General features: G+C 34.2%; 2 protein-coding genes across 5 annotated transcripts; one reads left to right on the forward strand and one right to left on the reverse strand.

The window, feature by feature from the left end:
- The first annotated feature begins 679 nt into the window (after positions 1-679).
- Positions 680-8,196, forward strand: PAP26 (purple acid phosphatase 26). 3 transcript variants are annotated; one of them, XM_011080120.3, is made up of 10 exons: positions 680-836; positions 1,348-1,532; positions 1,765-1,965; positions 2,195-2,306; positions 2,919-3,145; positions 3,752-3,890; positions 6,590-6,810; positions 7,182-7,291; positions 7,411-7,572; positions 7,749-8,196. In XM_011080120.3, the coding sequence occupies exons 1-10, from the start codon at positions 686-688 to the stop codon at positions 7,852-7,854; spliced, it is 1,614 nt and encodes a 537-aa protein (XP_011078422.2). In that variant the 5' UTR covers positions 680-685; the 3' UTR covers positions 7,855-8,196. The 3 variants fall into 3 exon arrangements, with proteins under 3 accessions (XP_011078422.2, XP_088736707.1, XP_011078423.1); XM_011080121.3 differs by lacking the exon at positions 680-836 and adding an exon at positions 884-1,025; XM_088880581.1 differs by lacking the exon at positions 7,749-8,196 and having other exon boundaries at positions 7,411-7,576.
- A 3,618-nt stretch (positions 8,197-11,814) lies between these two features.
- Positions 11,815-21,429, reverse strand: LOC105162152 (synaptotagmin-5). Of its 2 annotated transcripts, XM_011080119.3 has the most exons (13): positions 21,052-21,429; positions 20,846-20,950; positions 20,713-20,763; positions 20,466-20,586; positions 19,323-19,444; positions 17,800-17,901; positions 17,522-17,596; positions 16,756-16,835; positions 15,900-16,050; positions 15,569-15,799; positions 14,051-14,341; positions 13,741-13,854; positions 11,815-12,329 (listed from the first exon to the last, which is right to left on the reverse strand). In XM_011080119.3, the coding sequence occupies exons 1-13, from the start codon at positions 21,154-21,156 to the stop codon at positions 12,183-12,185; spliced, it is 1,695 nt and encodes a 564-aa protein (XP_011078421.1). In that variant the 5' UTR covers positions 21,157-21,429; the 3' UTR covers positions 11,815-12,182. The 2 variants fall into 2 exon arrangements, with proteins under 2 accessions (XP_011078421.1, XP_088736789.1); XM_088880663.1 differs by lacking the exons at positions 20,713-20,763; positions 20,846-20,950; positions 21,052-21,429 and having other exon boundaries at positions 19,323-19,452; positions 20,466-20,585.
- Positions 21,430-27,027: the final 5,598 nt, after the last annotated feature.

Below are 27,027 nucleotides of genomic sequence, written 5' to 3' on the forward strand. Positions count from 1 at the left end.
GAGAAAATAAGAAGACCTCGGTGTCAACGTCACGGAAACAATTGTGGAACGGGTGAACATTTTTGACATTTGAAATCCTATATTATTGTATTTTTTACGATTGTACAAAAAAATATAATTACATTTGTATACTTAACTATAATTTTTTAAATTAATACAATTTTAATATTATGATATTTTGGACTTTAATATATTATTAAAAATTAATTTATAAAAAATTTAATTAAACAAAATTCAAAAATAAAAAACAACCAAGTCGCAGTTAGAAACTACAACTTGGTGTCGTGATTTCAAACCACAACACCGTTATTTTTTTTAAAAAAATAATTTTTTGATTCGAGTCGTGTTTTGACGTTATATTATTATTAGGTTATTAAAATAAATAAATTATATTAATATAATTTATTTATTGTTTTATTAATAAAAAATTAATCCTAATTATTAGAATATCATTAAAATCAGAAGATACAATAATAAAAAAATATTTATAATTATATCAAATTTTAAAAAAATTGGTATAATTTACCCATAATGTAACTAATTCAATTATTTAACATCACAATGGGACAATTGTCATGTGGGTCCGTCCTACATTATGACATCCCAACCCAATCCAATTCTCACTTTAAAATAGTTGAGAAGATGGGTATCCATTTCTGCCGGTCGGGTCATACCAGTCCAACCAATGACAGCCAGCCACGTGTCCGGACTCCCAGCCTCACTCCACCCACCTATCCTGCGCCATCTCGCGTTATATATAGTCGTCGCCAAGATATTAAACGTCACTCCTTTGGATTCAAAGCAAAGCCTGCAGCAGCCTTCGCTTACAATATCAGGTACAATCAGTCTCTCAATCTGTTGTTACCGTGTGCGATTTCTTGCGGTATGTTGGATCTATATCAGTATCAATGTATCTTTAGTCGTGGTATCCGCCAGTGCTTTGTCCAAATTGTAGCATGCAATCCGAGTGAGGAGGAAAATTATGTGCTTCGTTGATCAAGCGGATCTATGAGTTTGTGAGGAAGGTGGAGAATTGTATTTCATTTTCTCTGCTGTAATATCTGTAGTTTGGTGGAGTTGACTGCGCATTCTTAGTTCAGTAAATTTCTCGTATTTGTGGAGGTCTTATGCTCTTAGTTGTTGTTGATTTTATGTCAATAGGCATGATTGTTTAGTAAGGTAAGGTGAACAAGTGATCTGACGCCAATAATTTTTGTAGAAATTAAGAGAATGAGAGTTTCTTTTTTATTATTATTATTAAGATATTGTTCTGTGAAGATCAAAAGATGTCTTTTTTCCCTTAAGTATGTCGTTCTAGTCTTTGACATTAATTGTGGTCATGTTCAGGAAATTTAGGAAAGGACTCGATGTTGGTTCAGCTACTGCTTTTATCATCTATTCTGTTGACCTGTGTAAGCAACGGGAACGCTGGTGTGACTAGTTCATTTATCCGTAATGAGTGGCCATCCGTCGATATTCCCCTAGACAATGAAGTTTTTGCAGTCCCTAAGGGTTATAATGCCCCACAGCAAGTAAGTGTGCTTGTTTCCCAGTTGTCTTATAATCTCACTGGAAAGAGACAAAAGAGTTAAAATGGTGTACGATTAAACAATTTAGGGAGCATGGGCTGTTTTTTGTCTCTCAAGACAATCGGTTTTGTTTCTACACACTTCTGCTTTTCACTGTACAAAAGGATTTACTGAGAATGTCATGATCAAGGCTTGTTGTAACATTAGATCACAATATAGAACCATTGTCTTTCAGGTGCACATTACCCAGGGTGATTATGATGGAAGGGCTGTTATAATCTCATGGGTAACAGCTGATGAACCTGGGTCCAACCAAGTTCGAGTTGGCTTATCGGAAGGGAAATATGATTTTGTTGCAGAGGGGACAGTGCACAACTACACCTTTTACAACTATAAATCTGGATATATTCATCAGTGTCTGGTTGGTGATCTTCAGGTAATTGTGTTAAAATGTGTAATTTGGAGTGACACTGGTGTCCGGATTCTATCAATTGAAGCAGCCTCTTTAATTTTAATAATTTGGATTGAAGTATGTTAGGTTCAGATATACAAACCCCCTCCCAAATCTTCGAACATCAATAACCAGATAGACAACGTACTTCGGGTTATAGTCTGTTCTACATAACCCATTCTCTTCTCACTGAGATAGGTGTTTACTTTTTCAGTATGACACGAAGTATTACTATGCAATTGGGGATGGTGATTCTTCTAGAAAGTTCTGGTTTAAAACACCTCCGGAGATCGATCCAGATGCTTCTTACAAATTTGGAATAATTGGTAAGTGTCTCTTTTTTTCCAAGTCTTGTTCTAAAAGATACCTACTTGACAGATAATGAGCAGTCAGTTGTATTAAATCCAGGTATAAATATGTTTGCTTAATCAAACCTGCAAAGAAAGAGAAATCAAGCACCAAAGTTGGATATTACAGATCAGCAAAACCACTTCTTCCCTTTGGTGTTGACACATTGACCCTCTCATTTTTAGTTCTTCATCTTTGATCTCTCACATCTTTATTATGGGCTTTTACCAGTGATTTCACTGAATATGTGCTTTTTATCAATATGAAATGAACGGCCTAGAGTATAAGTGGTTCATCACTTAGGATCTCTAAGAAGATCTTCTTAAGTTGGAAATATTTCAAAATATGACCTGTTTCACCCTTTATTCATAGGGAAGACACGAAGTAGATGCCTCATATAGCTCATGATTTGTAAAAGGAGAAACATCCCCACCACTCTACCACTTTGCGCACCTTCTTTAAAGTTCTCTGACAACAATCACTGACATATCAGAAGTTGGTTTAAATTCATGTTGTTTTATATGCTATAAATGATTGTTTCTTGAAAGTTTTGGCTGTAACTTGTGACTGTTATCTCTTGCTTACTGTAGGTGACCTTGGTCAAACCTTTAATTCTCTTTCAACTCTGAAGCACTGTATGCAGACCAGTGCACAGACTATCCTATTTGTTGGAGACCTTTCTTATGCTGATAGATATGATAATCATGATGTGGGTGTCCGCTGGGATTCTTGGGGTCGTTTTGTTGAACCCAGTGCAGCATATCAGCCATGGATCTGGTCTGCTGGAAATCATGAAATTGAGTACTTTCCACATATGGTAAAGTCTAGAGACATGTTTTCAGTTTCTTTTTCTTCGCTTGTTTTTCAGTGTTAGAAAGAGACAATCAAGAATTTGATTCAACTTACGATTCTTATATAATTTTCTTAATTCGAACTGTTTTTGCTCTGGTTTCCTTATGTGCCAGCTTGATTATTATCTCGAGCATTTTATTCCTGATTTTGAAAGGTTTACCTGGTGATATATGGTTGGATGGATATTAATCACTTCTTTGTGGTGTCAACACTTCTTGTTTTGGAAATTTAGCCTGAATTCAGCAAAGACGTCAATTCTTTGAGGAAACTGAAGGACTTTATCCCAAAGAACCTGTGTCCTTTTCCATCACTTTTTTTTTTTTTGTGGTTGGGCTGAATGAGATTCCTCAGTTTCAGATATGTAGAAACTGTTATTCTTTTGGACTCTGTATGAAAAATGGGAGGAGCCATTCTTTAGTTTCCTTCAAGTGTATTTGATGTCAAGGACGAACCATTTGTTTCCCTCCTATCATTATCTCATTGTCTCCATTTATACTTACATTCTGATGACTTATTTCAAATTCAAAATATATGCACAACCATAACAAGTTTATGCTTTCTGGTATCTTAGGGGGAGGTTATCCCTTTCAGAAATTATCTTCACAGATATCCTACACCTTATCCCGCTAGCAAAAGCAGCAGTCCTCTGTGGTATGCAGTGAGACGGGCATCTGCTCATATTATTGTCCTGTCCAGCTACTCTCCATTTGGTAATTTAGTATTTCCAAATTTGCACTATCTTTTTTCTTTCATTTTGATTACATAGTATGATTTATTAATGTGCTTGAAGTTGCTTATCTTGTTTACAGGAATAATTTTGCATATAATTGTTCATTTCTGGAGCTTTAAGTGTTCTCTCCTTGTATTGCTCCTCTTTAATACACTACTTGTAAAGTAGCAAAGTATTCAAGTTTCAAGATTCACCGTCTTAGTCCGTCTTTTCTACTTATCTTGGAAAGTTTAATGTAAAATATCCCCTTGGTGCATGACTGAAATATAATTTGATCTAGGTGACATGGGAACCTACTTTTTGGTGCATGATCAAAACTTCTAGGTTAGACATCAGTGACCAAGCTTTAGTCATTGTGATAATACCATTAATCATTATGTTCATGGTGATGCTTTTGGATTAGTTTACGTTATTGAAAAGTGAAGTTATGGGCAACTGAGCTCTCTCATTTTCATAGGCTGGAATAACTTCCGAAGAAGTAGCTCTTAAAACTTTGCTGTGATGCATAACAATTTGACTTGTCTAGTTTTCATAAAATTCTCTGAAGCTTTCCTACAATATAAAGGATAATATGGTGGATATTGTGCTTGATACTGAAACGCTTTTTGCATACCTCACTATCATGAACATTCTCAGACTAAATCCATTTATATTAGCAAATTTATTTATATGATTCTCTCCTTCCATTGCACGAGTAATTTAGATCTTGGTCAGACTAGAGTAAATATTGTTGGATGGTTTTTCTGGGTAAACCATGTTCAAGATCCTCGTATATTGTGCTGATTGGTATGGTATGAAACTCTGTCATAAAAGAAAAGCTTGCTGCCAGGCTATGAATAACATCATGAAGTAGCTATCACCATGACTTCTAGAGAATGACCTGAGCGCTATAATCCTTTGAAATATACCACTAACTTTTACTAACTACTAAAACTTTTAGCATTCTTCCAGTCAGCTACTTATCTTTGACCTGGTGGAGGTTTGCCATCATAGCTATACATCATATTTTTCCATTTCTTTAGCTGCAAATTCCCGAACAAATCTAGAATAGAGGATATGGATTTGGTTTTTGGTATAAAACTTTTGTTCCTTTGAACAAGCGAATGTCATTTCCCAGGACCTAGGAAGTTGCGGGAAATCTGGATATTCTTTTGTGTGGCAACGGAGGGAAAAAGGAAAGTATGGTGTAAGAAATCCAAAAATATTCAACTTTTACCTGTTTTGTCTGCGGAAGAGGCATGATTTCCTGCATTATGAGAAACAAGAAAAGAAAGTAGAACAGAAAAAAACAACAGATTCTGCAATACATTTTAAGCACCAATATCTTAAGCTTCCTTCAAATTTACAGGAAACATAACCCATGAAGAGATTTCACTCTCTTTTCCTCCTTATCTTCAATTGCCTTACTAAATATCTTCTTGTCTAAGACAAAACTATGGAATACTCACAGAGTTCAAGTTGTAATTATTAAACCACAGAAGAAAACTAAACGAGTCCCAAACACCTATTTTTCTCTTGGAATCTGTGTATTTAAGAGAGATTGTTTAGAAGTTTCTGAAGATCATTAGGATTGTATATATCTTTTATCTTATTTGTGGTAACTATGTTTGGTAGGTAGATCAGTGATTTGTACTTACCTTTACATCCATCTTTATATATATTTCATAGATATGCTCGCATTGAAGTTTTGGTTTAAGACTTTAATATCTAAAATGCCCTTGAATTTCCATGTCTAAACCTTATTCTGAAATTCACCCTAATTACATAACACGGTACTGAAAGTTAATAGCCTTTATATCTTACGGAGATCTTTTCCATGAAAATGTAATATGAATCCATATTATAAAGCTCTCGCTATTTGTGCATGCTACGAACCCATATTATAAATCTCTCTCTATTCATATAGTGAGATCCCTCAATCAATATACTGTAGGGTGTGTCACCCCAGGTTTGATTGGTCAGCTCACTGTCTGGAGGATCTTTTTCTAATAAAATATTGAATTTAATGGTTCTTGCTTTTAGTAAATTTCCTTCATTGCTAATATTATAGTTTTGGAAATCCAGGCATCCGTTAGTTCATTGGTATGTGGAAATTAAGCATATTCTTATAATGCACTGCATTTTTGTGCTGTTTTATAGACATGGAAAACCCGCAACAGAAACAATGCTGAAAAGCCCCAGTGCACAATACACACAAGTAGCTATTTTTCAAACAATAAATTGTTGTGTTCTTTTTTTTCTATTTTCTTTTTTCTTTGAGGCAATAAGTAATAAGTTGTTGTGTTACTAACTTGACCCTGGTTTTAAGTGAATGTTTCTTTCATGCTATTATGTCAATTTGCCATTGTAATGACTAGACGTAATTTTAAGCTTATTACATACTGCATGATCTTTTTTATTAGAATTGATGTTTCACGCATCTTATCTTCTGTATTCCTTTGTAATGACAGAAGATTTCATCTATATATTTTTTTGATACCTGGAACTCTAACAAAATAGTCATATGGAAACTGTAAAATTTTCTTCCTTCCATCTTGAACATGAAGAAGAAGCCATTTATGCTCATTGCACAAATAGACCTCTCGAATAGTAAACTATCATATCTGGATAGTCATCACATGCATTTGCTTGTTAAGTTTTATGTCTACTTAATTGCTTATATTTCTTGCGTCTTGATAGTTAAATATACACCTCAGTGGAGATGGCTTGAAGAAGAGCTCAAAAGAGTTGACCGGGAGAAAACTCCATGGCTTATTGTTCTGATGCATGCCCCGATTTACAATAGCAACAATGCTCATTTCATGGAAGGGGAAAGCATGAGAGTTGTTTTCGAGAGCTGGTTTTGTCAGTACAAAGTTGATGTTATATTTGCTGGTCATGTGCATGCTTATGAAAGATCGGTTTGCCTCTTCATCCAATTTTCTCTTTTTGTTATGCTTGATCCGTCCTTCAAAAGTCTGCATTCCATAAAATATATATAATATCATGCACAACCCTCTCTTGGCTTAGCCTGCATCGATCCTCTCAGCTTCAAAGTATTTTTTTTCATTAAATAATAGTGAGAATAGCAAAAGTGCTCTCTTTGCATTCTAAACGAACTGTCATATTAGTTACTAGTTTATGCGGAACCTGAACAAAGATATACTCAAAAGTGTTGTACATGGAGGCCCTATGTCTCTCAACATCTGAGTTTTCATCACTTAGAACGAGAATGCTGCATGAAACACCTTTTACTCTGTATACTAATGATTCTTTATCGTGATAATTTCAGTACCGCATCTCCAATATAAGACCAGATAGTTCCAATCCTGTCCCCGACAAATCAGCACCTGTTTACATAACCGTTGGTGATGGAGGAAACCAAGAAGGCCTCGCTAATAGGTCAGCCTAAATTTTGCAGTGGCTCATACCAAGTTAACCATAGGCTTCGGACTATTCTCCATATGTCTTATGTATTTCTTGTTTCTGTATGACATCAACAAAATTTGTTGGCTCTGCAGATTTAGAGATCCCCAACCGGATTATTCTGCTTTCCGTGAAGCCAGTTATGGCCATTCCACACTAGAGATAAAGAACAGAACTCATGCCATTTACCATTGGAATAGGAATGATGAAGGCAAGAGAGTACCAACAGATTCGTTTGTGCTACATAACCAGTACTGGTGAGCAACACTTCGACCTCCAGCGCAGTATTATGTTCACAAAATCAAATTTCCCACCATCAAACCTTATCCCGGCTAACAAAATTGGAGTTTTCTCTCATTCGTAACGTCTGTGCTGAATAATGTTGATTCCCATACACTTCTCCGACCATAACTGAAGCATGTGACCATCGCAGGGGAAACAATCGTAGAAGAAGAAAACTAAAGAAAAACCATCTCCATTCTGTCGTGGCCACTTTGCAAGTGGGAGAGAACTTGGATTTGCTTTCCATGGGCATGTAACTCTCTCTGGACCCAGCAGCCGTCAATCAACTCTCGTTATAAGTGACCAGTTTGGTTCTGATACGAATGCTGATGGTTCCTCAGGGAGAGATGACGATTCCAAGATTCTGCCAGAGGATGCTCATTTCTGTGTCTTACAGTATGGAACGGAGATTTCGAATAAAAAGGTAAGCTTTTGATGATGTTCCTGGCTTGATTTTGGTTGAAACTCAGTTACCCTGTATAAAAGATGATGAAGATGAATAGGTACTGAACCAGTCTCAACCTATTTCCTGTGTTGTATTTTATTGTGTTGATACCGGACAAGTTCACCCTATTAATTCAGTATCTGCTTGTGTACAATCAAGTACTCATCATCTGATACAGAGCATAATTGTTGAGAGAAGTCCTTGGAAGTTAATTTTTGGTGAGTCAATGTCTAAAGAAGATGACAAGTATAATTGAGTAATTAATTCTGATACTCACTCACATATTTAGGCTTAATTTGGCCTGGCCTTGCTGCTATAGTATATACTTGATTATGAGAAGATGGATCACTAGTAAACTTGATTTTGCATAAACGATTTTAGTCAAAGAGGCTATGTGTTTGTGAGTATAAATTGGGTACCATCTTTCAAGATTTCATTTTCTGATTCTTCTCTTAAAGAATATGAAGTTTGGAGTTTGATAATTTAAAGGAAACTTTACTTGGATTTCCATTCCAACTGGAATTTGTATAATGTTAGTTTGTGAGCTTAGGCACTTATAATTCTAAAATAAAATTATTTATAATTTTGACTTAGAATTTGAGGGCTTGAAGGTGGAATTGTCACTTGAATCTTTTCAAAATTAAATTGAATATTTATTAATCATTAGTTTGAAGAGTTAGCACCTATAGTCCTAAATTGGTGGGCGTTTTTTTGACGAATGATTTGATCTTCGCCTTAAATGTCTTAAATATTCTTAAATTGATGACTTTGTAAAGAGAATTCTTTAGCCTTTACTCTCTAGCTTTAATTGTCAATCTTCGTCTTGTGTCAAAATGGGCTCTATTCACCTCTTTATATAGGTGTTTTAAAAGAATCAATCATAGTATATCTGAATCACTTTGATATTATTTATTTATAATTTATTTAAAAAAATAAATATATCAAATCTTTATTATGATATATTCGGTTGCAAAGCATGACTTGATTTATATGGGCACTCGTACGACTTGATTTAATGATAAAATATATAAATATAGAGTTAATTACTCTTAGGTCATCTCTGAAATTGCAAATTTTTCCCCAAATCTTTTATAAAGTTATACTTGCATTTCTCTAAGAATTCTCCCCCTCCCGTTAGAATTGGACAAGAAATATTGACTTTTGCAAAAATAATTACATGAACTTTTAATTTTATCCTTTATTCAATATTAAAATATTATAATTATACTTGTAAGCAAATAAATGTAATATATATATAAGTCAAAATAGTGTAAATGTAACAAAAGAAAAAATTATTGACTGTAGCACGAGCATAACTGAGGCATTACCATCATCACTGTCACCTTTATCTTGGAGATTGCGAATTGCAATGATAATATATGTTATCTAAAACAAAAATTGGTATCAATTTGATTGAAGTAAATGAAGTACTAAGAGAACATACAAAAAAATATGTATTTTGAAACCAAAAATAAACATTGTATATAACTAATGAGGTTGAAAAAGAATGTTCACTAAAATTTGTATAGAGTATTAGTAAATACTAACATTACTATCCGCTCTCATGATACAAATAGATTTGTTTTGATACTTTAAAAGGGTTTAAAAATCTAGTTTTTTATTATTAATAATTAGGGTAAAATATACTTACTTTTTTTGAGGTTTGACATAATTACAAATACGTTCTCGTTGTTTGAAAAATTACAAATACTCCTTTGATTTTAACATCAGTTTAACAATGAGCCCATTTTGTTATATTTTCATTTAAGTTTTGTGTTGATCTGATAAAAATGCCGTTTTGCATTATAAACTAAAATTTTCTAAAATATTTTTATAAACTCATATTCCCTATGAAATATTTATCTACCCCCATCCTAATTTTTTTATTTTTTAAAAAATTTAGTAAGGGTAAAACAGTAATGTTCACTTCACCGTTTAGGGTTACATAATTATTTTTCGTTTGAGGGAAATATTTATAATTTTTTAAATAACGAGAAAATATTCATAATTATGCCAAACTTCTATAGAGATAGCTGTAATTTACCATAATAATTAATAAACAATTAGTATAACATCATGAACCGATTTACTAAAGCTACTAACAAGTCATTGATAAAAACAAAATAACAAAAGAAAAAATTAGAAAGTTGGATAACTAATGTTACAAAAAGAAGCAATAGGTTCATAATTAGAAAATAAAATATTAAATAAAAAAATAGGGTTAAAAATAATTGCACATCAACATACTAGTTCTAAATTTAATTTCAATTGTATGATTATATTCTCTACAATATTTTTTTTGTAAATTTTATAATAGATTCGAGTTTTTTGTAGAACAATAAAATATATTTATAGATAAGAGTTGATAGTTTTTCATGAATTTTTTACTTCGTTGTTATTTTTTATGTTTTTAATTTAACCTATGAATTTTGGAGTTTTTGCTATTTATGTAAAGGTTTGGTTGATTACATTTCCTTATACATATATAAAATTAATTTTTTAACTAAGATACATTAATATAATATATACTTATAAAGTTTAATATTACAAAATTTTTATTTAAAAAGTTAAAAAGTAAATAATTCTAAAGGGGAAGAAATCCAACTTATAGAAAAAATAGAGCCACAAACTATAGATTCTCTAAAGTATTTCAAAATATATATATATATAATAAGCCCAAAATCAACATGAATTATTTTTTAATTCATTTATGTAATATTTTTTAAAATAAATTATATAAGTTACTAAAAAATTGATAGAAAAAATATGAAAGTATGTAAAAGTTACTTTTATTTATTTTTTGCATGATATGACAGATGTAAAATAACAATAAATATTTTAATAAAAGCTATTATATTTAAAGTCTAAATTTAGTTATATATTGCAATATTCAATATTGAAATAAATAACTAAATTTAGACTTTAAATATAATAGCTTTTATTAAAATATAATTACTATTACTTATTGGGTCATAGTTACAAAATATAATTATTTTGATACTAAAAGTTTAAATCAATTTAGACTTTTTTAAGAAAAAATTAATTAATGATCAGTATATTAATAAACTTCAAACTATTTATAAAGAAAAAGATAACAATAGAAAAAAATATAATAATGTATAATTAATATTATTAAAATAGATTAAAGCTCTATAAAATAGAAAATAAATATTGATAATAATTAAAAGTAAAATTTTAGAAATAACTGTATATTGATATATTAGTTTTTGAGGTTTGTGCAATAATATTGAAGTTTTTGAAAGCTATATGTATAATTTTTCAAAGAATACAAATAATATTTACGTCTCTAGAAGGCGCACGTGTAATTATCTAAAAAAGGCATAAATATTTACACAATGGATAATTTGCATAAACAAACCACATATAAAAGGATATAAACGTAATCATCCCTAAAAAATTTAATTGCAGCATTTTGACTACTCCATCATGGAACCAAATAGGACAAGGCTGAGATCCCACGAAGAAATTCGAGATGTTTAAATCCCATCAAATATGTGAGTATTTATCTCATTTTTATAATTTGTTTACTCTTTTTATTTATTGAGTGGATACAAATTATTTACTATTTTTAGTCATATTGATGTATTAGTTAAATCAATATATTACTAAAAAGAAAAAAATTATGGAATCAATTGGAGCATTAATGGAACTTAAAACTCAATATCTCACTCTAAGAATATTTGGAGATCTCATTCTTGACCATTATAACAAATGCGAAAGACAGACATAAGTAATAAGAAGCATCTATAGGTGTAACAAACTGAATGTCTAATTTTCATTTTTTGGTGCAATTAACAAATCATAAAACAAATTTGACTATTGTACACCATGTCCTAAACCTCTCACCCACACAACAAAGCCCAGCAGGTCTTTCAAGATTGACTCACTACATTTCTTCCCCACATCAAATTTCCGCAGCTTTTACAGCATTGCTCAATCTACAGCTCCAATAGATATATACACCAGTATTACATACAGAAAAGTACTTCTACAATCACATCATTACAGTATTATTGATCAATGTCTCTCTGGGATGAAGAATTTGAGTATGCCCTCTGTATATAACGGAAATGTGTTTCATATGCCATGGAGAGTTGGACATTTGCTGTTGGATAACGACTAGGAGTCACGGTAAATTGGTTGTGGAGCCCATTTGAGATGCAAGTTAATTGTTCCTGACTTAGCACCATCCAGAGGGATTGTATCTTTGTATTCACCTTCTAATAAAACCCTTGTCAACGTTAAGATGCACCGTCCCATTAAATCCTGCATTCAAGAAATATGTCAAGGGAACAAACTCAAAGTCGGTCCGCCTTCAAATTATAGGCAACAAATTTTAACCATCACAGCATTATGAATATATGCTTTGTTGGATAAAGAAGTAAAGAAAATAGGAGGTTGATTCGCAGATTTTATTAACAAATTTAATTGAGGAATGCACCAAACTACTGTATGTAGTATGTAAGGATCAGATCCACACCTAAGCCTCAAACTGTTCCAAGCCCACACTAAAAACAGATCAATAGTTATACTGTATAAATTCAAATGAACCAAAAGTCCCTTCAACTACCCCTAGGCGCCCTTTATGATATATTCAACTGTGTAATTAGGCTTAAACAAGACTAGGAGACAAATAATCACAACTGGAAAACAATCTTTGGTTATACAACTTCATTACGTATAAACTATCTGCATTTTTTATGTGTTTGGACATGCGGTTTAATCTCCAACCTGCGGCTGGGCCCTGGGCGTGAACAAATATGCTGCTTGATTTTTCTGGAAACATGTTTTCATTCTTAAATGAAATAAAACATATATAGTATCTGTTGTCTCCCTAGTTTAAGGCGGTTTCATTTGTCAAATCAACTGGTGATCCCCAATATTTAAATTGCTGTAGTAACTGCCACCGGTATCTTAAACCCCAAAAGTATTCATGTTATGGAAGTCTAGACCAGAAAGTTTCCCTCAAACAGTGCATGGATGGTACACTATCTGTTCTTGATATTAAAAGATGTAGTTACAGCAAGTTCAAGATGAAACAACTTCAGAGTCTGTGAGGCAGAAACTTCTGCATAGTAGGAAAGACCAAAATGCTTTCAGTGAGAACCGAGTTCCCTGACCAAGGGCTTTCTGAGGTCCATTCATGAGTACAGCAGGGTCAAAATGGAGTAAGACGTCCAAGAAAAACAGAAATATTTGCTTACTTGCTTTCACCTATTCTGCCAGGACTAGACTTAGACAGCAAAAGCTATACCAATGATGGAAACTGCTGACTTACTAAAACTCCTCCTATATACTTGCTAAAGTGCAACAGATCAAAGGTTTCATCACATCAAATTTACTTCCTAAAATAAAAGAATTAACTAATAGCCAAACAAATAGGCAAGCAATCCCACAGCAGTGAAGACAGCTGAAAAAAAAAATACTGAAGATGTAGCAATGCATAGAATAGTTAAATACTCTAAATACACCTAATATAAATGGGTGTTTTTCCTTTGTGCAACTGGTAACTGAATTGGATTAATTTTAGTTGTGAAACAGAGCAATTTTCTTTAAAAATACCACTTCCTCGTCTCTTCTTCCATCTTTGCAAATAAGTCATTACCAAGGGCTTCTTCTCAGGTCCATGTTCAACAAACAGAATACACCAATTATGGAGAAAGAGAAAGCAAGATACCTTCCCAAATGTGTCATGGTCCCAAAGTTCTAGAATTAGCATATCATGTAGTCCATCCTCAACAACGAAATCAAAAGTCTGATTCCAGACAGGATTCAAACTGTCATTCACAACCTAGAGATGCAAAAAGCAGAATTTAGATCAGACATGAAAATATTGTAACTTAAAACAATCAATCAATGAGACATGGGATAATCAACTCATCAACGAAGTTCCAGGAAAGACTTTGCACAAAGAGGAGACAAGCAAGAAAAAAGATAACATTCTTTAAAGAAAAATCCTCTGAACACTCAACCAATGAGCAACACACCCTGGTTTTGTTTTTCATTTCAGTTTTCTTCATAGTGAGCACTACATAAGGGTCAGCCTTCCCCATCAGGTCTGCTGGTGGCAGGTCATCGGCAGATATGACAGTAACAGAAAGCACGCCTCTTACAATGACATCCCTCCTTTTGTTGCCTTCACCATTTTCAGCTAGACCATTCCCCTCTGCTCCATCTTTAAAGACCTTCTCCAGTGAAGTCATAGAGTACTTCTGGGCAAGCGGATTGGTAAACGCATTTTCCATGCCATTAGGGCAATAAAGAAGCTCCAAGTGCACCTAGAATGCGAAAGAACTGAAGGTAAGGACATTGGTTATGTTTAAACTATAAGGAATGGGATTATGTGAACACAACGTTTCACTTGCACAGTATCATAATACATTTTGCATCCAAATTCATTCAAAAGCACCGACTGTCAAAGTGACCAGTCAATATAAGTTCATTGTGTAGAACGGGCAGCAACTAAAAGATTATTTTATGCAAGGGGCATAGGACATTGAAATTCATTGAGCCTTCAAGCTCGTAGGGCCCACATTCAGCAAAATTTGAGAAGTCCATCTACCTTGGCCTTACAGCATCAATCTTCATGAGTGACAAGAAGTTTTTCAATCAACAAACAAAACCCAGCAGTTACACAAGTCAAGCACAATGAAGATTATCAAGATCAGATGTCTTTGGCATGTAACCATCTCCATCTTTAAAGAAAACTCATGCAAACAATTTTCTTCTAATTCTCCAATCTGCTAATATTTCTAACAAAACATATCATCAATGTCCTGAAAACAAGTATCAATACCAGGTCTGGAACTAGTTGTCATTCATACCAAGCAATTTGATATTTGGCGGAATAATGAAAATGTTTTACTTAAATTATTTGGCATTGACACTAACACTAATAAAAAGTTCCTTAAACAGCAATGAGAAATCATCAGTAATGCTCGAATGCGATGTTCTTTTGTGGATCTGCAACTTCAATTACCTTTCATTCAATCAATTCAAATAAGTGGGTGAGAAACACAAGTACGAGGACCTCAATTCACAAATTCTTGCAATCTAATCAAGGTAATGGAGCCAGTCATGAAAGGAAGTAATCACACCAAAAGAAAATAGATAAGATTTAAAGTGTAAGACCCTCTTCAGAGCACCTAAATTTATCTGTTCATGAACAATTTGACTACTCATCAAGCAATTTCAAAGATCAAGCACCATGCTAAAGATTATTAAGATCTAGGCTTGGATTTTCTAAATTCTGAAAGATAAATCAAGCCATAATTCACCAAGTTATTCATTGTCAGCCTTTCTCAGAAGGGAACTTTGGAGACATGTAGTTTACACCAGTTAACAGAGATACAATTTACATTTCAAGCAGTCTTCTCTTATTCCCCATCTTATCTGAAGAACCTCACTTGAGCAAACAATTTCCCAAATTGGTGAATTGAAAGTAACTGTTGTTGAACATTAAAAATTTTACTGATAAAGAGTTAGAGATGAAGTAGATATTTTACCTGCCCCCTATTTTTATTGTCTCTCTGAATCTCCAAATCTTTTACTAATTTCAGCCACACATCCTTCACCTTGCCAGGCTGAAGTTCAGCTAGCTGAATTTGAGTACATCCAATTAGTTCAGCTGACTGAAGCCCTTCATCATCATAGATTTTTACTACCAAGTGCTGTGTTGAAGCATCTTCAATGACAAACTCAAAATGTTCATTCCAGACTGGATTCAACTGGTTGTTCTGGGGGAAAAAAGAAGCATGAATTGAATACATATCCCTGCTCTTGATTGATGAAATGATCATGGAGAACTCTTTATTGAAAGAAGATTAAACATCTTACAATTGTCCTACTTTTCTTCATTCTATCACGCAAAGGCCGCACATATAAGACAGCAAAAGGATCAGATTTGCCTATAATGTCTTTATTTGTCAACTCCTTTGCTTGCACAAGCTTCACCTCCAAAGTTCCAACAGGCTTCAGTTCAAGATCACTGCCAACAAGAAAGAACCCTCAACAAAAATACTTCAACCAAACAGATTCATGTTTCATTTGAACCAACTGCTGAAGAACCATGAGGCTTTGATTTGCGACAAAGTCACTCTAAACAAAAGTTATTTCAGGATTATCAGTGTTTTGTGTGTATGTATTCATAGTCATCTCCTCTTCATCACCAATCCTCTCACTACTAAATATTGCTAACATAATCAGTAACCATAACCAAAACATATACGGCTAAACGGTTGCAGGGGTGCAAGATCAAATGTTCACTAAAGAAAAGTCGTCAGGGATTCAAAACCTCAAAGTCCGACAAAAGGTGCTGAACTACAATATCATAATGCATTCCATCATAATATTAGAAAGCTTCTTCCGGACTTCCATTTATAAATACTGGTCTCATTAAGCCTCACATGCACACAAACCAGTTTCTTTGCTCGTACAAGAACTTCATCTTTGTACAAATAAATTTTTTGCAAGAATGTCGGCCTGGATACTTATTCAGGAACCTAATGGGTCTCATCAGTAATAGAATGGCTCCGGCAGACCAATCCATTGATAAGCAACATATAATAGTTTTTAGCATTTCTGCCCCATGCAAGCACCTTCATTCTCATCTTAGCGACACGTTTTAACCATGATAATGGGGAATAATATTAAGGGAGATCAAGAACAATAAATGAGTTATTATGTAGCATACCTATAATCTCCAGGCAATATAGGGATAACTTTCCGAACTGGCCATGTAATAGAATCTTCAACAGCATCCCTTATAGTACTCTGAAACAAATGTCCCTTGATCATTTCTAGAAGAACAGGATGTTATGAGAAAAATATTTTGATGACCATCTTCTTTGTTTTTCGATTTCCCCGAAAATGCATATATGCTAATCCTATATCTCTGCGGCAGGAACCAATATCTTATCTGAGAAATCTCAGATAAGTATAATCAGATGGTAAAATCGATTAACTATATTGTGGAGCTACTACATAAATAAGGCAAATGGCAATCTTAAGCAAAAGATGAACATGGATGGAGTTTCCACTTCTTTGCCACTTTTCTTTTAATCTAACATTTCCCATTTCATAAACACCATATAGTGTCTATTTTACTCATGTTCAATCCTTTGACACCCACAGATAGAAAACAAATAAGGAAGATGGAATTAAAATCTGAATCTTATTCGACATTGCAATGAAAACAAGAAATGGGGAATTAATACATCTTCCGTGAAGTATACATGCATGAAAATCTAGAATATTTAACCACATCATCGACATGCACTTAAGCTTCGGATATGTTGCCCTAGATGTTTCATGTAAAAAGTGAACTAACAAGCTCAGATACAGTGAGGTCAAGGAAGCCCTAGGTTCATGAAAAAGTAACCTCATCTTACAATGTATAAAAGTGATCGTAACAAATTACATGAATCATATAAGATAAAGAAAAGATGCAATAAACAGACCTCAATGGCATCAGAAAGGCCAGGTATTGTTGATATGTCTCCTCCAATAACTTTAAGTGTAAAATCCAGCTTTTTCTGAAAATAAAAAAAATGAACCTGATTTAGATGCTTTAATTTCTTTAACTTTGATATTAAGGGATATTGACAGACCTAGTAAAAAGGCACTGGTAACAGATCAACATTGATACACATATAATCTGTCTATACTTCATTAATCATGATAAGTAATGAACTTCCACTTTGAAGATTTACAGGACCTGGTAATGGAAATACCGTACCTTTTGACGTAATGAAAAGCAAACAGCTCCAAAGCAAGGAAACTCATCGACTAGTGGTCTGAAAATCAACCTGAAGACCCCAGTGAATCCAATATTTTTCACCTACATAAAGAAAAAAATAAGTACATAACAGTAACTTCTAAGAAATTGGCAACTCTAGTCAAAAGAAAAGAATTCATAAAATAATAAAGACATTATAATATGGAACAACAGTATTGTCAAATTTCCAAAAGGACACAATTAAATGACCCATAAGGAAGAGCAGCGTCCAGTTCTAGAGGCATTTTGGTGGAGGCATTTTTTGTTCAAGTTCCATCTTAATAAATGAAACTTTTGTTGACGTGGTTCTTAGGGTTCCAAGCAAGCAAACTAAGTTATTTGTGAAATCAGTTGTTTTTGCTACGATATGGTGTATCTTGTTACAAAGGAATGCACGTAGGAACATTTAGGGACTAATACTAGTTGCATTTGAAGCCACAATTCCTGCGACCTTTTGGTGCAAGGCTTTAGGCCTATCCTGAGATCTACCTTTGGTATACTTGTACAGAGAAGCAATTTTATGCATACTCTTTGGCAAGTGATTTTGAAGTACTGGTTGTGTTCTTGTAATCTCTTTTCCTTTCTTGCAGAAGTTAATTTTTATAAACAAATGTTCTTCTATTGATCTTGAGGATGGATTGAGGTCAATGTTACAGATGAGGCAAACTAGCGAGTAGTAACACCTTATCAGGTTTACCATGAGTTGGTGTTTGATGCATTTAGGAACACTTTATAAGTCTAGCTAGTTTCAGCATTCTTGATTAGTATCTTAAGTTTTTCACAACCTGTATATAATGGTGGGCCAGCTTCATCTTGTCAAATGATGGCAAAGTTAAAGAAGAAAAAGTGAACTATATTCTTACTCAATCATTACTCATATTAAATATACATGTAAGAAACGCCCTATATTATAATATTACTCTGCATAGAATTCATTAGACATAGTTTCACATTCTAAATTTCCAACCTTAGCTAACCCATTGTAACTGAACAAAATTCTTTCATCACATCAGGAAAAAACATCAATTAATGGAAAACACATTCTCATTTCCAGAAGTAAACCAATAGAAAAGAAAAACATATCTGCCATCTTGAGAATTGAAAAAGGGCAATGAAAATGAATCCAATAATTAAAATTATAACACTAGGAAAAGTTCAAGTTTATAAAAAGTTAATACGATAACATTTATCAATTAATTTCCTACTTAATAATAATAATAATAATAACTCTAAAAGTAATTTCTATTAATTAATGCTAATAAATTAAGTGGTATGGGGAAAAAGTTCAAGGGTTCCTATATTATCAGCATCATCATAGCAGACAGTAAACATATAGCATGCTTTTCATCAATTCCTTTATATTCATAGAGTCACCAATGGGAAGGGCAGGAAAGCCCTCTATGATTGTTAATAAGATATGAAGAGCTCTACTGAGAGACAAAAGGACATAAAGAGAGCAAGTGAGAGAGAGATTAGCAAGTTACCTGAACTGGAAGAGAAACACCAAGATAAGTCTTAATATCAAGTATTATACTAGGGTTCCCGTCCCATTGCATCTCCAACTCCATGGTGATTCCTTCACTTCCATCTTCAATGATCGACACACCTGAAGCACTATATAACTTGTAAGCGCATTAGAATTCATTAAGTGTATCTAAAAGCTTCTTATTAATCCTGCTTATCACTCATACAATGCTGGGAGGCTACACTAACAAGGTTTTACCTTATTTTTCTGAGGACTCGCAGATAAGAATAACAATTAACTACAGGCCTATTAGCATAAAACAATATCATAAATTAGCTCATATGTCAAACATGAGCGACGGCCCATCACTGAAAATCTTTGTTTGATCAGAAGAGAATATAAGGCAACGAAGTGAATATGATGCTGATTCTTTAGATTTTTGCATTGACAAAGCCATAACGAAGCATTCATTAGAAACAACTTCTTGCGCCAAAGTCAGCTCAGAGACCACCCAAATTCAACCTCTCGGGGATATTCTAAGATTTAAAGACTGCCTCTATCAGCCTATCTCCAACTCTTAATATCCTAGTATACAGTTTACCACTTACCCATTAAAAGCTTGCAGTTTGCATCCACTAATAATCTTCCTTTTTCCATTTGTCAGGCGCAAACATGATTGCTTAACTTCAATAATTGTCAATCATGCAAGCCCATATTCATGAATTTTCATTGTCAAAACTTCACCTTTGTTATTTACTCTGCCTCCTCTAGTCCTTAGGAGAGAATAGCATATGATTAACTCCGAGGGAACAGACATCAGAAACCATGCGGAGAGGGAAACCTGATGTTGCCAATGAGTACTGATTGGTGTAATTAGAAGGCCAACCTCTGACGTTATAACAAACCACCCAATCCAGATGAAGCTAGTGCCGTCACTAATTAGCTCGGCTTATACAACTACATATATTTCAATCAAGAGGGAAGAAAAAAAAGGGAATCGAGATAAATTCATGAACAACCTTGAGAGGTTTTCATCACATGTCCCAATTTCCAAGATTTCTTTTTCCTATTTCCACAATATTTTGCTAACTCTCTGCCCAAATTGCAATATAAATATACACACACAGATAAACATGCACCAGGAGGACTTCGGTAACCAAACCTGTGAACTGCGGGGCTACAGTTCCAAGCGTGAACTTGGAAAAACCCAAAGAAGCCAGTATAACTGGCCTATATTGCTCTAAGATTGGCTCTACATTTGCCTTTATCAGCTCCGACGCAGCCTTCAATCCCAGAGACAATCCAAAAATGGACAAGATGCACAAACAATAAATACAAAAAAGTAAATAACTCGTACTCAAGAAAAAATCAGAAAAAAAAAGAACCAGTAATGTAGCATAAAATTACACCTCATCAACATACGGCCAGATCTTTTCCAGGTGAAGATTCAGCCAAGTCAACTGAAAATTCAAAAACAAGAAAACTGGCCTCAGCAGTTCACATACACAAATTGAAAAACCTACTAAACCATAAATAACAAACCTTTTGGCGCTGGGAAAACACAACCCAAGAAGGGTAATACTCCGGCGTCAGCAACTTCCTCGAATCCTCCACAGTCATCCTAGCAAGCGCCGCAATTGTAGTAGCCTTCCAAAAAATTCCCCCCCAAAAAAAAAAAATTGTCAACTCTAAAACAGTAATCCAATCAAGACTTCCAAAGAGGAACACCAACTACAAATAAAACTCACAAGGTCCGACCGCTGCTTGGATCGGGCATTTTCAGAGCGAACAAAAACAACTATCAGCGCTAAGCCGACGACCAAACCGATCACTAAACCTGCTACAAAAGACATTTGGCCCTTCAACTTCTTCCTCTCCAATTCTCGAATTTGAACTTGAGATTATCCTCTTTCCCACTTCCTTTTCTGGAACTATATATACTTATACTTCAAAAGGAAGCGACAGCCAGAGAGAGAGAGAGCTGTGGATGTGTACTTGATTTTGATGGTTGAAATTTATACAAGCGACAGACTGAGTGTGAGTGTGTGTTGGGAGTAATGGCGATTAGAGTTCTGCAATGTGTTGGTTAGAGGTTTTAATTTTGTCGTTGAAATCAACGTGGAAGGACGGCAGAAAGGCCAATGCTGGGTGGGTTGCTCCTAATACATAGGATTTTGCTATAGTTTTTAGGTTTAATTACATTTAGATCCTTTTTTAATATGAAATTATATTTTTTTAAAAAAAAATTAAAATTATATTTACATTCCTTCAAAAAAAATTTATTATTTACACATTACCCTTTTTTGTTAGAAATTAGATAAAAAATATTGATGTTAGCAAAATAATTACATAAATTTTTATTTTTACCTCTTATTTAATATTTTCATATAATAATTTTACACTTATGAGGAAATTCTTTTTAATGATATTAACCTAAATTATATATATATATATATATATATATATATATTTATATATATTACTTTTATCTCGTTATAAGTATAAAATATACCTGGATATGTTAAATGAGGGGTAAAATTGTAATTTTATGTAATTTTTTTAGCGTTAGCATTTTTCGTCTAAATTCAAATGAAAGGATGTCAAGTGTAAAGGGAGAATTTTTAGAAGGGATGTAAATTTAATTTCAAAATTTTTTAGTAGGAAAGTGTGATTTTGTATTTTCAAAGGGGGTCTAAGTATAATTAATTCTAGTTTTATTATAATTATAAATTACACCCACCGTTTAACATAATATAATGTTTCTTGGTCATTTGAAAAAAAAATAAATCTATTTAGAATGTAGTTTCAGACAAACTCTAAATTAATTCTGTAGATTGTAGAATTGAGTTTTTAGATGAAAGTTTTTTTTTTTTAAATGAACTTATCATATATTTTATTTTATTATAAATTTGAATTTTGTATATTAATTATTAATATTTTATAATGTATTGATTGTAAATATCCATATTTGTATTATTAAAATAGACAAAAATCTCTTTTGTCACTAGTCAAAAATATCAACCAGAGTTTGTCTTTTTCTAAAAATATTCAAGAAATAATGAATTATGTTCCTTAACAAGCATTATTTGAATTACAGTAAATTATATTGATATCTCTAAAGTTAGGTTAATTATAAAAATACCTTCCGTATTTTATAAAATTACAGCTATGCCTCCTAAATGGTGTTAGTATAATATTTTTTAGGAGGTATTTTGTGTAAATTTTCTATTTGAATAAAGAATGTAGTTGTAATTACAGCTATAACTTTAGGGAATGCAGCTGTAATTTCATAAAATATAAGGGGGTGTTTATATATTTTGGCTTTATATCAAGAGAATTCACTTAATTTACACTTAATTTACCCTTTGTATTATGCAATGTAACAATCCAATATCTTTCTCAAACTTGTAGATTTGATTCTTTCACATTTTCTTTTTCAAATAGACTCTATTTTATAAAATAACTCAATTTTCATTAATGTTGCTATTCACTTCCATTTATAGCTTTAAATAAAAGTTAATATTACAATTTTAAATAAAATCTAATTTAAGCAACGAAAATGAAGTCCTTGACTATAAAATCATATGTTCACGTCGTATTATATAGATGTCGAAGAATTTAAAATATTTCGTAACTAGTTAGTACGGCGTACTAAGGCATTGAGAATGTATGTTTTTAAACATAATTGTTGGAGTTAGTCACCTTCAGCAACCTGAAATACAGCAGCAGCAGCAGTCTGTGCACTTGAAGAAGGAATAGTAGCTTGAGGCTGATGATGAAGAAGGCGTTGGACTTTTAGATACAGGGTGAAGTCGTACTATAGAAACACGTTTCTTTGTATTGTTGATAAGTTGTTTATGTGGAGTGCCGCGTCATTTATTTGTGTTTCTATTGGGCGAACTCGTTATTCATTCTGTTAGTTGGTTATTAAGTAGTTAGCTGATGTGTCATGTATATATATTGTATCAGCCTTCGTCTTCCTCTGTGTAACAGAATTTATAGAGATCTTTACAGAAAATGGAGAACCCAATTTTCTCCCAATTGCTTCCTCTTTCATTTGTTCTTTTGATTTTGTATTCCAACATGGTATCAGAGCTTTCTATATGAAGGTCTCTGGGTACGTATTGACTACACAATACTTTGAATTGAAGAAATATGGCGGAACCAAGCTCAAGCAAAGCTGCGGCGGAGCAGCTGGAACGAGAAGCGCTTTACATTCATCCCTCGGAGAATTCTAGCTTGACACTTGCTACTTCTCCTCTGGATGGTACGAATTTTCTACCTGGAGTCTCTCTATCTACGTTGCCTTAGGTACGAAAATGAAGCTCGGCTTCATCGACGGTTCATTTCCAAGGCCTGATAGGATCAACATCCTTTGAACAATAGCGTCGTGTTGATCTTATGCTTACTTTCTGGATATGGAATTCCATTTTTAGAGAAATTGTTGAATCTTTTATGTTTGTTAACTCATCTCGGGAACTTTGGAATACAAAGTCGATATGGCAGAAGCAATGGACCGATGATTTATCGGATATAACGCGAAATTTCCTCTATTACGTAGCATGATTTATCCCTTACTGCTTATGTGACTGAGTTGAAGAAGTTTTGAATGAACTTTTAAGTTTGGCACCAAATCCAAAATGCACTTGTGGTTGTTGCACCTGTGGGGTGAATAAGGCGATCGAAGAACGGAATGAGCACGTGCAATTGATGCAGTTATGGGGCTCCATGAGACATTTGACAATGAAAGAAGCCAGGTGCTAATGCAGGATCCCTTGCCTACCTTGGAACGGGCTTTCTCTATGCTTTTCACAGTTGAAAAGCAAAGACAAATACATACTGAAATGGTTGTTGTACCTCAGCATGTGGCTTATCAATTTGATTCAAAAGATATCAGGAAAGATTGTGCTGATAGGTTTCAGAATAAGAGAAGATCCTATGTGGACAAGAAAACTTTGATTTGTGCGCATTGCCATAAAACAGGCCACACGTTAGATACTTGCTTTCAAATACATGGTATACCAGATTGGTACAAGACTTTGAATGAGAAGAAGAAGAAGGTCTTGGGGGTTAAGTCTTTTGCAGCTGCAGCAACAAATGAGCAACACACTCCTGCAGAAACTAATAATGCTAAGAAGATGACAGATTTAATGACTGACCTGATCAAACTAATGCAAAGGAACAACGCAGCTAATGATCCTATCACCAGCTATTCGAATTTTGCTTGCAGTGAAGACATTGAATTTGCTGGTATTAGTCTCTACACCCTCAGGGATTGATTTGAATTATTGGATTATGGACACTAGAGCTACATCATATATGCACTAATCTTCATCTATTCCATTTACTTACAACTCTTTCACAGCCCAAACACATTCATCTCCCGGATGGAACATATAAAACAGTTGCATATGTTGGCACAGTTCGATTAAATCTTCATATCACCCTCACTCAAGTCCTATACCTTCCTTCCTTCTCTATTAACTTGTTGTCTGTTAGCTAACTCTGTCGTGATACCTCTTATGTTTTTCAATTTACTGACTCAAGATGTTTCTTTGCAGGACCAAGCTAATGAAGCCATCTTACTTGAGGGACATGCACACAGAAATCTATACATAGTTAGGCAATTGTCTCACAGAAGTCCTTTCTACACTTCTGTACTTTGTAATGCTGCAGACTTACATTGTAATCTTCAAACCTGGCATCACAGGTTAGGTCATGCTCCTTTGCCAATAATGAAACATATTCCTTTTCTCAATTCTGTTACTGCAAACTCTGTTGAACCTTGTGAGACATGCCACAAAGCTAAGCAAGTTAGAACTTCTTTTCCTTCGAGTTTATCACAATCTAAAGCTCCTTTTGACTTGGTTTACCTGGATGTTTGGGGGTCTTACACTACTTGTACAATTTCCAACTGCAGCTACATATTAACTATCCTAGATGATCATTCATGTTCCCTTTGGACTTACCTCTTAAAGCAAAAATCCCAAGTAGTTTCTGTCCTTAAGTCCTTCGTTTCCATGATCAGAACCCAGTATTCTAAAGAAATCAAGGTGATTAGATCTGATAATGGCTCTGAATTCTTGAACAAGGAATGTCAAACCTTTTGCAATGAGATGGGGATTATGCACCAAACATCTTGCACCTACACTCCCCAGCAAAATGGGAGAATAGAACGCAAGCATAGGCAACTTTTGAATGTAGTTAGAGCTTTGCTTTTCCAAACATTGATGCCTCTTAAGTTCTGGGCTGACTCCATACTCACTGCAACCTGCCTAATCAATAGGACCCCCTCCAAAATTCTTCAATGGAAAACACCCTTCGAAAAATTAATTGGAAACTCTCCAACCTATCATCATATTCGTAACTTTGGAAGCCTATGTTTTGCAACCAATGTTGATCCCCACAAATCGAAGTTCCATCCAAGAGTAGTAAATGTGTTCTTTTGGGATATGTAATGACACAAAAAGGTTATAAATTGTTTCATATGGACAACAATCAGGTTATTATCTCTAGAGACGTTCATTTTTATGAGAATATCTTCCCATACTCAGTCTCTGTTTTGCAGGATCAACTTCCTTCTTGTCCACTTCCAGTCATCCATCCTTCTATTGACCTCCGTGCTCTTACCCAAGATGATCCTCACAATATACCTTCATCATCTGAATCATCACCCTCAACCTCTAAAAATATTCCCGTTCCTACACCATCACTTAGACGTTGAGCCAGAATTTCCCGTCCTCCTACTTGGTTAAATGATTTTGTCTATTCTGCCAATCATCCTTCTTCTCTGCACTCACATACCCCTGCATATATGTCGTTTGTAGCTTCTTTGTCTGTTTTGCAAGAGCCCACTTCCTCCTTTGAGGCTGTAAAGCACAAGGAGTGGAGAGAGGCCATGAATACAGAGTTGCAGGCCTTGGAAGCTTTCTTCTCTGCCAGCAGGTAAACGTGCCATAGGCTGCAAATGGGTCTTTAAGACCAAGCTTCGTGCAGATGGTACGGTGGAGAGGTATAAGGTACGCTTGGTAGCCAAAGGATTCAATTAGATCAAAGGCGTCGATTATACAGACAGCTTCTCGCCTGTTGCGAAGTCTTTCACTGTACGCATCTTCCTCGCCATTGTTGCTGCTCGTGCTTGGCCTATTCAGCAGCTGGACATAAATAACGAATTTCTCCATGGTTATATTGAGGAAGACATATATATGCTCCCCCCTGAAGGATATGATGTTCCTTCCAATACGGTATGCAAGCTACAACTTTCATTATATGGCCTTAAACAAGCCTCACGCCAATGGAATGCGAGTTTACTTTGAAGTTTACTTCTTATGGTTTCATCCAGTCAGTTCACGATCATTGTTTGTTTGTGAAACCATCTTCTTCAGGTCTTATGGCTTTACTCGTTTATGTGGATGACATTCTCATCATAAGGCCTTTTATTGCTGACTTACTCAAGTTAAGCACTATCTTCACCAACTTATTCACTATCAAAGATTTGGGGGATGCGAGATATTTTCTTGGACTTGAAATAGCCCGAAGTGCTTCAGGTCTTTACATTGCTCAAACTAAATATATATTGGATATAGTAAACGACACTGGTCTACTTCAAGCAAAATCTGCTTCGACTCCTTTTCCTTCAAGTTTAAAGTTGGCTGCAGGCTCTGATTCTCTCTTCTCTCGCCCTGATTCGTATCGAAGATTTGTTGGGCAATTGCTCTATTTGG

The sequence above is a fragment of the Sesamum indicum genome, linkage group LG5 (assembly GCF_026168435.1).
Source record: "Sesamum indicum cultivar Baizhima isolate 11 linkage group LG5, ASM2616843v1, whole genome shotgun sequence".
Taxonomy (NCBI): Eukaryota; Viridiplantae; Streptophyta; class Magnoliopsida; order Lamiales; family Pedaliaceae; genus Sesamum; species Sesamum indicum.